This window comes from Procambarus clarkii, chromosome 18, assembly GCF_040958095.1.
Source record: "Procambarus clarkii isolate CNS0578487 chromosome 18, FALCON_Pclarkii_2.0, whole genome shotgun sequence".
In the NCBI taxonomy this organism is placed as follows: domain Eukaryota; kingdom Metazoa; phylum Arthropoda; class Malacostraca; order Decapoda; family Cambaridae; genus Procambarus; species Procambarus clarkii.
The window spans coordinates 43,856,328-43,868,785 of NC_091167.1; the positions used below are offsets into that span (position 1 = coordinate 43,856,328).

General features: G+C 47.5%; 2 protein-coding genes across 5 annotated transcripts in view; one reads left to right on the forward strand and one right to left on the reverse strand.

Moving 5' to 3' along the window:
- The window catches only part of LOC123754463 (short-chain dehydrogenase/reductase family 16C member 6), a 111,435-nt gene that overhangs the window by 53,822 nt on the left and 45,155 nt on the right, over nt 1–12,458 (reverse strand). For all 3 annotated transcript variants that reach the window (XM_045736899.2, XM_069326566.1, XM_045736900.2), the window contains exon 2: nt 11,567–12,074. In XM_045736899.2, coding sequence (XP_045592855.1) covers nt 11,567–11,804 — 238 coding nt within the window. In that variant the 5' untranslated portion in view covers nt 11,805–12,074. The remainder of the gene's footprint in view (nt 1–11,566; nt 12,075–12,458) is intronic.
- Nucleotides 1–12,458, forward strand: part of Balat (Beta-alanine transporter) — a 122,957-nt gene that overhangs the window by 1,606 nt on the left and 108,893 nt on the right. For both annotated transcript variants that reach the window (XM_069326564.1, XM_069326565.1), the window contains exon 1: nt 1–2,535. This exon is cut by the window's left edge and continues 1,606 nt beyond it. The gene's annotated coding sequence lies outside the window, so the exon portion shown is untranslated. The remainder of the gene's footprint in view (nt 2,536–12,458) is intronic.

A 12,458-nucleotide genomic window follows, 5' to 3' on the forward strand; every position in this document is an offset into this window, starting at 1 on the left:
AACGTTAGGTCGTCGGACATCATTATTCCCAAATCCTTTACATGCTGTTTTCCTACTATGGGCAGATTTAATCGTGTTTTCTACCCTGTATTCTGTTTCATATCTTCATTTTTGCCGTTCCTGAGTACCTGGAATTTATTACTATTAAACATCATGTTATTTTCTGCTGACCAATCGAAAACTTTGTTAATGTCTGCTTGTAGTTTTTCAATGTCTTCAGCAGAGGTAATTTTCATGTTGATGTTCGTGTCATCTGCAAAGGATGACACGAAGCTGTGACTTGTATTTTTCTCTATATCTGATAAGAGAATAAGGAAAAGCAGTGGTGCAAGAACTGTACCCTGAGGTATAGAGCTTTTAACTGCGCTTGGACTCTATTTTATTTGATTGACTGTTACTCTTTGTGTTCTGTTCGCCAGGAAATTGAGTATCCAGCGTCCTACTTTACCAATTATTCCCATTGACCTCATTTTGTGTGCTATCACTCCATGGTAACATTTTTCGAATGCCTTTGCAAAATCTGTGTATACAACATCTGCATTTTGCTTTTCTTCTAAAACTTCAGTGATTTTGTCATAATAGTTGAGTAACTTTGACAGACAGGATCTTCCTGCTCTAAATCCATGTTGTCCTGGGTTGTGTATCTCATTATTTTCCATGAAACTAGAAGTTTGATTCCTAATTACTCTTTCAAAAACTAGTATTATGTGTGATGTTAGTGCAACTGGTCTATAATTTTTTGCCAAGGCTTTACTACCCCCCCTTGTGCAGAGGAGATATATCTGCAGATTTAAGTGCTGCTGGTATCTCCCCTGTATCCAAGCTCTTTCTCCATATTACGCTGAGTGCTCTCGCTACTGGTACTTTACATTTCTTTAAGAATATTGAATTCCATGAGTCAGGCCCAGGAGCTGAGTGCATGGGCATATTGTCAATTTATCTTTCAAAGTCTTCCGAGTTTGTGGTAATATCCGTTATATTATCTGCAGTTTGAATGTCATTCATAAAGAAGTTGTCTGGGTCATCAACTTTCATGTTGTTTATTGGTGTGCTAAACATAGCCTCATACTGGCTTCTTAGAATTTCACTAATTTCTTTGTTGTCCTCTGTGTACGTACCTTCAGTTGTAATTAAAGGTCCAATACTGGTGGAGGTTTTTGATTTTGATTTTGCGTATGAGAAAAAAATATTTTGGATTTTTCTTTATCCCTTGTATAGCTCTCTGTTCAAGTTCCTTTTCCTGAGCCTCGTATGATCGCTCCAACGTTTGCTTTATTTCTTCGATCTCCCTGTTTACGTTTATTTTCCTTGCTTGTGAAAGTCGTGTCTGCCTAAGCATTTCCGTTATTTTTTCCCTTCTCCTATACAGTCGTCTGCGTTCTCTTTCTAGAGTGGTCCTCTTTCTGCCCCTCCTCACAGGCACGTGCTTCAAGCAGACCTTGTAAGCTTCAGCTGTCAGTTGAGCTATTCCCTGTGTGGGAGTTTTGTCGCTTAAGGCCGTCTCCCATTGAATGGTTGCAAGGTCTACATTTATTTTTTTCCCAGTCGATCATCTTATTGTTGAAATTGAATTGACTGAATATCCCTTCTCGCTTGTTGGGTCTCTTAGACCTACTACCGATATTTATGCTAGTTCGCACTTCAATGAGCTTATGGTCCGAGTATGTAGTATCTGAGATTGTAATGTCTCTGATTGGTTCATCATTGTTTGTGAATAACAAGTCTAGTGTGTTTTCGTTCCTAGTTCGTTCTGTGATCTGTTGATTGAGCGAGAATTTGTCACAGAATCTTAAAAGTTCTCTGACCTGTCGTATCAGGAGCCGGTGGCTGAGCAGACAAAACATTGGACGCGTGATCCTGTGGTCCCGGGTTCGATCCCGGGCGCCAGAGACAAACGATGGGCAGAGTTTCTTCCACCCTGATGCCCCTGTTACCTAGCAGTAAATAGGTACGTGGGAGTTAGTCAGCTGTCACGGGCTGCTTCCTGGGGGTGGAGGCCTAGTCGAGGACCGGACCGCGGGGACACAAAAGCCCCGAAATCATCTCAAGATAACCTGTGGTTGGTTATTTCCCGGGTGGTACCCTGCTATGATACATGTGTTTGCCATTCTCCATCTTAGACTTGGTAAATTGAAATCTCCAAGGAAGATAAGGAAAGACGCCCCCCCCCCCCACCCCCACCCCCCACATGGTCATGGGTGGGATTAAGGTATTTCGTAGGATTAAGTACTTACTACATAAGTTAGGTGCATAATGTTTTGAGCAGGTGCACTTTAGTTTTGTAAATATTGTAAATAGTGTTATGCAACCTATACCCGGTGACGACGTTTATTCCAGCAACAACAACAATGACTTGTGAATCAGACGTTCGCGTCATTTCCTGCCGCATTATAACAGTGGCGACGAGGATGAACACCTAAGGCCAGATGTGAGATTTCGGAACAGCTGCATGTAGGCCATAATGGCATACATGCTATGAAGGCAGAAGCTAGAAGTTGGGCTTGGTGGCCACAAATGGACCAGGATATTGCTGAAGTAATTAAGAATTGTAATTGTCACATTTGCTTTAAGAATTATCAGAAACCCCAGACTCCAGTACTTTCCTGGCCATGCACTGGGAAACTGGCGGCCACTGTAGTGGTTGTGGTGGTGTGTGTGTTCGTGTTCGCGCGCGTACGTGTGTGTGTGTGTGTGTGTGTGTGTGTGTGTGTGTGTGTGTGTGTGTGTGTGTGTGTGTGTGTGTGTGTGTGTGTGTGTGTGTGTGTATGTGTGTATGTGTGTGTGTGTGTGTGTGTGTGTGTGTGTGTGTGTGTGTATGTGTGTGTATGTGTGTGTGTGTGTACTCACCTAATTGTGCTTGCGGGGGTTGAGCTCTGGCTCTTTGGTCCCGCCTCTCAACCGTCAATCAACAGGTGTACCGGTTCCCGAGTCTACTGGGCTCTATCATATCTGCAATTGAAACTGTGTATGGAGTCAGCCTCCATACACAGTACTATGGTGTGTGTGTGTGTGTGTGTGTGTGTGTGTGTGTGTGTGTGTGTGTGTGTGTGTGTACTCACCTAATTGTGCTTGCGGGGGTTGAGCTTTGGCTCTTTGGTCCCGCCTCTCAACTGTCAATCAACTGGTGTACAGATTCCTGAGCCTACTGGGCTCTATCATACCTACATTTGAAACTGTGTATGGAGTCAGCCTCCACCACATCACTTCCTAGTGCATTCCATTTATTAACTACTCTGACACTGAAAAAAATCTTTCTAACGTCTCTGTGGCTCATCTGGGTACTAAGTTTCCACCTGTGTCCCCTTGTTCGTGTCCCACCCGTGCTGAAGAGTTTGTCTTTGTCCACCCTGTCAATTCCCCTGAGAATTTTGTAGGTGGTTATCATGTCTCCCCTTACTCTTCTGTTTTCCAGGGATGTGAGGTTCAGCTCCTTTAGCCTTTCCTCGTAGCTCAATCCTCTCAGTTCCGGGACGAGCCTGGTGGCATACCGCTGAATCTTCTCTAACTTTGTCTTGTGTTTAACTAGGTATGGACTCCAGGCTGGAGCTGCATACTCCAGGATTGGTCTTACATAAGTGGTATACAGGGTTCTGAAAGATTCCTTACACAAGTTTCTGAAGGCAGTTCTTATGTTGGCCAGTCTAGCATATGCCGCTGATGATATTCTTTTGATGTGGGCCTCTGGGGACAGGTTCGGTGTGATATCAACCCCCAGATCCTTCTCTCTATTTGATTCTTGCAGGATTTCCCCTCCCAGATGATACCTTGTGTTCAGCCTCCTGCTCCCTTCGCCTAATTTCATCACCTTACACTTTCCAGAGTTGAACTTCAGCAGCCATTTTCTAGACCATTCCTCCAGTTTATCCAGGTCATCCTGTAGTCTCTGTCTATCTTCATCCGTCTTGATTCTTCTCATAATTTTTGCATCATCAGCAAACATCGAGAGGAATGAGTCTATACCCTCTGGAAGATCGTTCACATATATTAGAAACAGGATGGGTCCAAGTACTGAGCCCTGTGGGACTCCGCTGGTGACATCTCGCCACTCTGATGTCTTCCCCCTCACCGTTACTCGCTGTTTCCTGTTGCTTAAGTACTCCCTTATCCACTGGAGCACCTTCCCTTTTACTCCTGCCTGTTGCTCCAACTTTTTTAACAGCCTTTTATGGGGTACTGTGTCGAAGGCTTTTTGGCAATCCAGGAAAATGCAGTCGGCCCACCCTTCTCTTTCCTGCCTAATTTTCGTTGCCTGGTCATAAAATTCTATTAACCCTGTGAGGCACGATTTACCATCTCTGAACCCATGTTGGTGGTGCGTTACAAAGTTATTTCCCTCCAGATGTGTGTGTGTGTGTGTGTGTGTGTGTTCAAAATTGAAATTGAAACAAGTTTAATGAGGTATAAATACCTACAAAGGAATGAGGTAGCTCAAGCTATTCTCACCCCGTGTGTATGTGTCGTAATGGTGATGGCTGTGACTGTTGTGGTTGGGAGTATGAAACAATATGGTGTTGTATCAACATTGCCCACATGTACCTGCCAGTTACGCGATCAGTGCAACCCGTCCTCGACTCAAGTCCATTACATTCAGCGGTCAACCCCACAGACGCATTCATAAATTTTAACATGCTGTTCATTCAAAACGAGAATCTTCGCAAGTATAAATTAATATTATAATATATTAACATATTGTGTATATATAGGCATAAGATAGGTTAGGTTAGGTGTTTAGGTTCTGTTGGTGATTATTTGTATTTGTAGTACGTGGGTGAAGCATTTATAGCGTTGTGATTCGAACAAAATTCGTCAGTGAAGCACTTGTTCCGGATATGTTCGAACGTCAGCAGTTGTGTGTCGTGTGTAACCCGCTTTTCATTCATAAACAGGGGGGTTGGCGGGTGCATGGAATCACTTTTGGATCTTTGTTTGGAGGACGGGCTGATCAGTGACCTCTGTTAACACAACATTATTCTCGAGGTTTCAGTATGGTTGATGAATGAGCCACACCTGTCACCCGACAATGTAAACAACCTGTCCTCATAAACAAAGACCCGAAGTCCATTCCATGCACCCGCCAGACTCACTTTTTATGAATGAAAAACTGTTTACACACGACTCACAACTGATGACGTTCGAACACTTCCGGAACAAGGAACTGACGAATTTTGTTCGAATCACAACGCTGTAAATGCTTTACCCACGTACTACAAATACAAATATTCGCCAATAGAAACTAAACACCTAACCTAACCAGTGCCTAAATATGCACAATATGCTAATATATAATATTAATTTATATTTGAGAAAAGTTCAGTTTTGAATGAACAGAATGTTAAAATTGACGAATGTGTGTTCGGGGTCGACCGCTGGATGGAATGAACTTGGTCAGAGGACGGGCGGCCTTGCCATGACTAGGCTGATAAAGGTGTCATGACTGTGTCAGTTAAACTCCAATGTGGTCCACCTGCGTTAATTTGCATACTGGAAAGTTAGTAACTAATTAACGATGTTGCTAAGGTGACAATGTATGCAAATTTAGCATCTTGAATACGATAACAGGAGATAGACTAAATAATGATAGCAGCTGTAAGCTGAATTGACATGGTCTGCTGGTTGATGATTTAATTTAAATATCATGCTATCTGCATTAAGTTGATTCTTGTTATAACATTGCACGTCAAAAATATTTAATTTGTAAAATCTTATATGTTATATACAAATATATGTAGACCTACATACATTTAGTGAGAGACATTACGAGTACACAAAGTTTGTATTGTAATCTACATTGGCAACGTTGTATAAGAAATGTCACGGAGTTGAGTTGTGACTAAGATGTAAATATCATATTGGTAAATTAGAGAGTTAGGGAATAGTTGTCTGAAAGATATATGCCCTTCTTGTCTCGGTCAACTATGATGGTTGGAGACCAAGGGCCAGATTCAGGAAGCAGTTACCTTCGTACTTACAAATGTTTTTCACTTACAAAATGCCTATTTAGGTAGGCATTTAAGAAGGAAAATCTTCGTAAGTACACTGCCTCGATTTAAGGACGGCCTCGACCACCCGTAGCTTTACGTAAACTGGATATAACTCAATTTTTCTCTACTACACAACACGGAGGATCGACTCTTATAAACAAAACATTTTAGCTGGCGAGTTTCAAGACGGAGTCCTTCGTCTTAACTATATATACATTCTCTGCTTGAAACTTGTAGTAAATATGTCTTTTATGATATTAGAATTAGTTTTAAAATAGCAAGATATTATACCAATAATAAACTCATTTTTTTAACAGATAATGCACCTGTGAGTAAAGCAAATCCTGTCAGCTGTTAAAATATTCATCCAGTTATTTAAATAAAAAAATTATAATGAAACAAATATTTATGGGTTGTTTATCCTATTATCTTCTAATGTATATCCAAAGAAGTGAAAAATTGAGACATACCGCACAGTTTAATGACTCACAAGAAATATTAATAACATTGTTGTCTTCTTTTTATCTTCTAGTGTGAGGTTTGGTCAACATTACACACTAATATGAGATCTCTATGATCCATGGTTAACATTTATGATTTAATAAGGATAATACTGGTAATAATAACAATACAAGCTATAATTTAAAACTTTAATTACTGATTTCATTTTATTAACAAGCTTAGGTATACACAGCAATGTGCTGCTACCGTATTCTATATGAAAGATTACAGTGTAGATCATAAACCAGCTACAAGCTCCTCCAACATCCCCACCTCACAGGACGGCCAGTCATACATGGAAACAGGAGAGAACAAAAATGTTAGACTGATCTATTAGCCTCCACTGGCAAAATCTGGGTACAGCACAAGAATATCTTCCAATATTCCTGAGTGTATGAAGTAATTACAGAGCTTAAAGTGCCTCATACCATTTGGTATGAAGTCACTGATAACAGAGCAATCACAGGTTTAGTGTTGGAGAGTATGTCCTCTCAAGTAGGATTGAAAACAGATATTTTTTCACTCTCATTCTAGCTGTTCCTCTTCCCCTCTCCTTCCATGTCCTCTCTCCCAGAGGGTTATAAACCCATGGAACCGCCTATCCGCTGGAGCCGTAAATGTCAAAATCCAGCTAGAAAATATCATTAAGACAATTGGCGGGACTTAACAAGCCCCTGGCTTTTTGTCCTCGTCGAGGCCACTAGATAGTTAGTGGCCCTTGGGTAAATTTAGGTAAATATACAGAAATAAACACCATCGTTTCTCAAATCTTGGGAGCGACAAGGGGAGCTATACACTATCTCTTAGAATTATGTAAGTAAACAAAAAATGTAACATATTTGTATACTACTGTACAAGTTGAAAAAACATTGTTTTACTTCGAAATATACTAATTTTATAAGAAAATTCGAAGTAAATATGTCGCAAGTGCATCACGGATAAGCTCCGATATACCAGCGTCGTGATTGGCTACAGCTGTAAGATGAAAAATGTTACCTTCTCTCTGATTACCCAAACTAAAAGCCCTAGTGACATCTGGCGAGACCTAAGTGAACAACTTAAAAATCTTCGTAAGTATAATTTTCTGAATCGCCCTCTGGCGCGTTCTTAGCCGGTACTTTGGAACCTTCGTAGCACACATACTTACGAAGAAATACACGGAGCTTCGTGAATCTAGGTGCAGGTCCAGCAGACCGAGGGAGGGAAGGGGAGGTGGGAGGGGGAGGGAGGAGATGTGGGAGGGGGAGGTGGGAGGGGGAGGGAGGAGATGTGGGAGGGGGAGGTGGGAGGGGGAGGGAGGAGATGTGGGAGGGGGAGGGAGGAGATGTGGGTGAGGGAGTGGGGAGGAGAGGTGGGAGGGGGAGGGAGGAGATGTGGGTGGGGGAGGGAGGAAATGTGGGTGGGGGAGGGTGCTGCTTCAAGGGACAGACTGGCAAGTTACATATTCAGATAACTAGTAATGTAATGTGTGAATGTTTTGTGATGGCATTTTTGCTCGTGGATGTAACTGATTGCTGGTTACTGTTAAGTAACCTTTTACTTGTGGTAAAGAGATAAACTGGACAAAATGGCAGTTATGAAGAGTTAGCAACAAAAGGAAGCAGAGAGTCACTGCTGGTCCTCTGGTCAAGTATAAATGGCAGTGGCAGTGTGGACTCTGGGTGGCCGGGTCGTGACTCTGGGTGGCCGGGTCGTGACTCTGGGTGGTCGGGTCGTGACTCTGGGTGGTCGGGTCGTGACTCTGGGTGGACGGGTCGTGACTCTGGGTGGACGGGTCGTGACTCTGGGTGGACGGGTCGTGACTCTGGGTGGACGGGTCGTGACTCTGGGTGGCCGGGTCGTGACTCTGGGTGGACGGGTCGTGACTCTGGGTGGCCGGGTCGTGACTCTGGGTGGACGGGTCGTGACTCTGGGTGGACGGGTCGTGACTCTGGGTGGCCGGGTCGTGACTCTGGGTGGACGGGTCGTGACTCTGGGTGGACGGGTCGTGACTCTGGGTGGCCGGGTCGTGACTCTGGGTGGACGGGTCGTGACTCTGGGTGGCCGGGTCGTGACTCTGGGTGGACGGGTCGTGTTGATCACTGGGTGGACGGGTCGTGACTCTGGGTGGACGGGTCGTGACTCTGGGTGGCCGGGTCGTGACTCTGGGTGGACGGGTCGTGACTCTGGGTGGACGGGTCGTGACTCTGGGTGGACGGGTCGTGACTCTGGGTGGACGGGTCGTGACTCTGGGTGAACGGGTCGTGACTCTGGGTGGTCGGGTCGTGACTCTGGGTGGTCGGGTCGTGACACTGGGTGGACGGGTCGTGACTCTGGGTGGACGGGTCGTGTTGATCACTGGGTGGACGGGTCGTGACTCTGGGTGGACGGGTCGTGACTCTGGGTGGACGGGTCGTGACTCTGGGTGGACGGGTCGTGACTCTGGGTGGACGGGTCGTGACTCTGGGTGGTCGGGTCGTGACTCTGGGTGGTCGGGTCGTGACACTGGGTGGACGGGTCGTGACTCTGGGTGGACGGGTCGTGTTGATCACTGGGTGGACGGGTCGTGACTCTGGGTGGACGGGTCGTGACTCTGGGTGGCCGGGTCGTGACTCTGGGTGGACGGGTCGTGACTCTGGGTGGACGGGTCGTGACTCTGGGTGGACGGGTCGTGACTCTGGGTGGACGGGTCGTGACTCTGGGTGAACGGGTCGTGACTCTGGGTGGTCGGGTCGTGACTCTGGGTGGTCGGGTCGTGACACTGGGTGGACGGGTCGTGACTCTGGGTGGACGGGTCGTGTTGATCACTGGGTGGACGGGTCGTGACTCTGGGTGGACGGGTCGTGACTCTGGGGTGCCGGGTCGCTACTCTGGGTGGACGGGTCGTGACTCTGGGTGGACGGGTCGTGTTGATCACTGGGTGGACGGGTCGTGACTCTGGGTGGACGGGTCGTGTTGATCACTGGGTGGACGGGTCGTGACTCTGGGTGGACGGGTCGTGTTGATCACTGGGTGGACGGGTCGTGACTCTGGGTGGACGGGTCGTGTTGATCACTGGGTGGACGGGTCGTGACTCTGGGTGGACGGGTCGTGTTGATCACTGGGTGGACGGGTCGTGTTGATCACTGGGTGGACGGGTCGTGTTGATCACTGGGTGGACGGGTCGTGACTCTGGGTGGACGGGTCGTGTTGATCACTGGGTGGACGGGTCGTATTGATCACTGGGTGGACGGGTCGTGACTCTGGGTGGACGGGTCGTGTTGATCACTGGGTGGACGGGTCGTGACTCTAGGTGGCCGGGTCGTGACTCTGGGTGGACGGGTCGTGACTCTGGGTGGACGGGTCGTGTTGATCACTGGGTGGACGGGTCGTGACTCTGGGTGGACGGGTCGTGTTGATCACTGGGTGGACGGGTCGTGACTCTGGGTGGACGGGTCGTGACTCTGGGTGGACGGGTCGTGACTCTGGGTGGACGGGTCGTGTTGATCACTGGGTGGACGGGTCGTGACTCTGGGTGGACGGGTCGTGACTCTGGGTGGACGGGTCGTGACTCTGGGTGGACGGGTCGTGACTCTGGGTGGACGGGTCGTGTTGATCACTGGGTGGACGGGTCGTGACTCTGGGTGGACGGGTCGTGTTGATCACTGGGTGGACGGGTCGTGACTCTGGGTGGACGGGTCGTGTTGATCACTGGGTGGACGGGTCGTGTTGATCACTGGGTGGACGGGTCGTGTTGATCACTGGGTGGACGGGTCGTGTTGATCACTGGGTGGACGGGTCGTGTTGATCACTGGGTGGACGGGTCGTGTTGATCACTGGGTGGACGGGTCGTGTTGATCACTGGGTGGACGGGTCGTGTTGATCACTGGGTGGACGGGTCGTGTTGATCACTGGGTGGACGGGTCGTGTTGATCACTGGGTGGACGGGTCGTGTTGATCACTGGGTGGACGAGTCGTGTTGATCACTGGGTGGACGGGTCGTGTTGATCACTCGTCTCTAGTTAAGGACGGGGGGGGGGGGAGTGTTTCCCCTCCCTGCTGTCCCACTTTCCTCTGTCTCAATCTTCCTTTTTTCTCATTTCTCTCATCGTATCCCCACTCTCTTTCCTTCTCCCTCACTAAAGCTTTCTCCTCCCAAAATCTCCCCCTCTGCCACTCTCATTCTAGCTGTTCCTCTTCCCCTCTCCTTCCATGTCCTCCCTCTCTCCCACTCTCCACCTTACTTCCCCTCACATTGCCTTATACATCTCTCCCCTCTCCACTCTTTCCCAGTTTTCTCCCTCTCTCACCACTCTCCTCCCTCTCTCACCACTCTCCTCCCTTCTCACCCGGCTCCTCTCCATATAACTATCACGGGGATCACCAAAAGTGGCACACGAGGCAAGGCCTCAAGTTCCACTTGAGCAATAAACACAGGCGCCCCTGGAGTCCTTCCCTATTAAGGCGTGCTGGTGGCGCAGTAGGTACAGCTCTTGGCTCTACCTACGGCTCTTAAATTAATGTGGTCGGCACTTCCTGGCTGCAATTATCCAGCTGAGTGAAATATTATTATCCACGATATGGTTTAGCAGTGTGTGTATATATATATATATATATATATATATATATATATATATATATATATATATATATATATATATATATATATATATTGCTAAATATAATATAAAGTTATTATGAAGTTTATATTATGAATTAATAATATATAAGTTCAGTGACCGCAGCTCACTGCTATACACAGTAAACAGAAAACGTCATTCCCTGACTGATCCTGTATTACCTTATAATATTCCCTTATAATGAACAAATCCACAAGGCCCGTGATGAGGGTTCGAACTTTCGCCTGGGATGAACCCAGACGCTGCCTTATTCGACCTAAGATCATCCTGGGCGTAAGTTCGAATCCTCGTCACGGCCCTTGTGGATTTGTTCCTTTGATGCATCACGCTATTGTGATTTCTGTGGGTATTTCCTTATTATATTATAAGGTCGTATCCCCTTATAATATTCCATATTCGTTACGCTTTTATTCTTTCACTTTCACAAGCCAGTCCTTAATATTATGGTGAATGAGGAGGTGGAGTAAGGCTAGAGTGATCACTCACCTGCTGCGTTGACGTCCCAGGTGACGACCCTGGCGCCCCTGGCGGCCAGCTTGAGGCAGACCAGGCGGCCGATGCCGGAGCCGCCGCCCGTCACCAGCGCCACCTGGCCCTTCACATCCTTCCTGCGGAACTTCCTGGGCACCAGAGAGATGACCAGCGACTCCAGGGCGTAGTACACGGAGGCCAGCAGGGCCCCGATAACCCCCACCACCAGCATTACGCCGTCTAGGAAAGACATGGCGCCGCCTCACCACCCTGAGCCTGGCGGGAGTCCCGTCGTCGGCGTGATCTCGTTTTGAGCTCCTGGCCAGGACACTGTCACAGAGGCGGGTGCTGGCTGGTGCTGGCGGGTGCTGGTGGGTGCTGGCTGATGCTGCTGGTGGCTGCTGGTGGCTGCTGGTGGCTGCTGGCGGCTGCTGGCGGCTGCTGGCGGCTGCTGGCGGCTGCTGGCGGCTGCTGTGATCCTTGGGCCCGGCTGCTCCTCCACTGGCTCGCGTCTCTCCTCCGCCTGCCAAACACACAAGAACAATGGCGTAGTAACCACAAATTACCAGAATGAAAACGTTACTTTCTCTACAGTTGGGTGACTGAACCTGAAGTTGTGGGAGCGTCTGTGGTGTGACCTCTGACCTCCATCCACTCTGCACACCAGCTGTAACAACATTTGTTACGGTTACCCTTATATCATTAAACGCAACTGTTGAAGGTTCCCGGCAGACTAACAGTATGTTGCACTTTCCTGTTGCAAAGTTGCATCAATTGCGTCAGGGAGGGGACCCAGGCATGCGTAGGCTAGCAAGATGCAGGACGTCGTCACCGTGACGGCCGGTGTGTCAAGGACACCCTCATGCACACGCTACTTTCCTCATCCATGACCTGCAATATTTGCAGT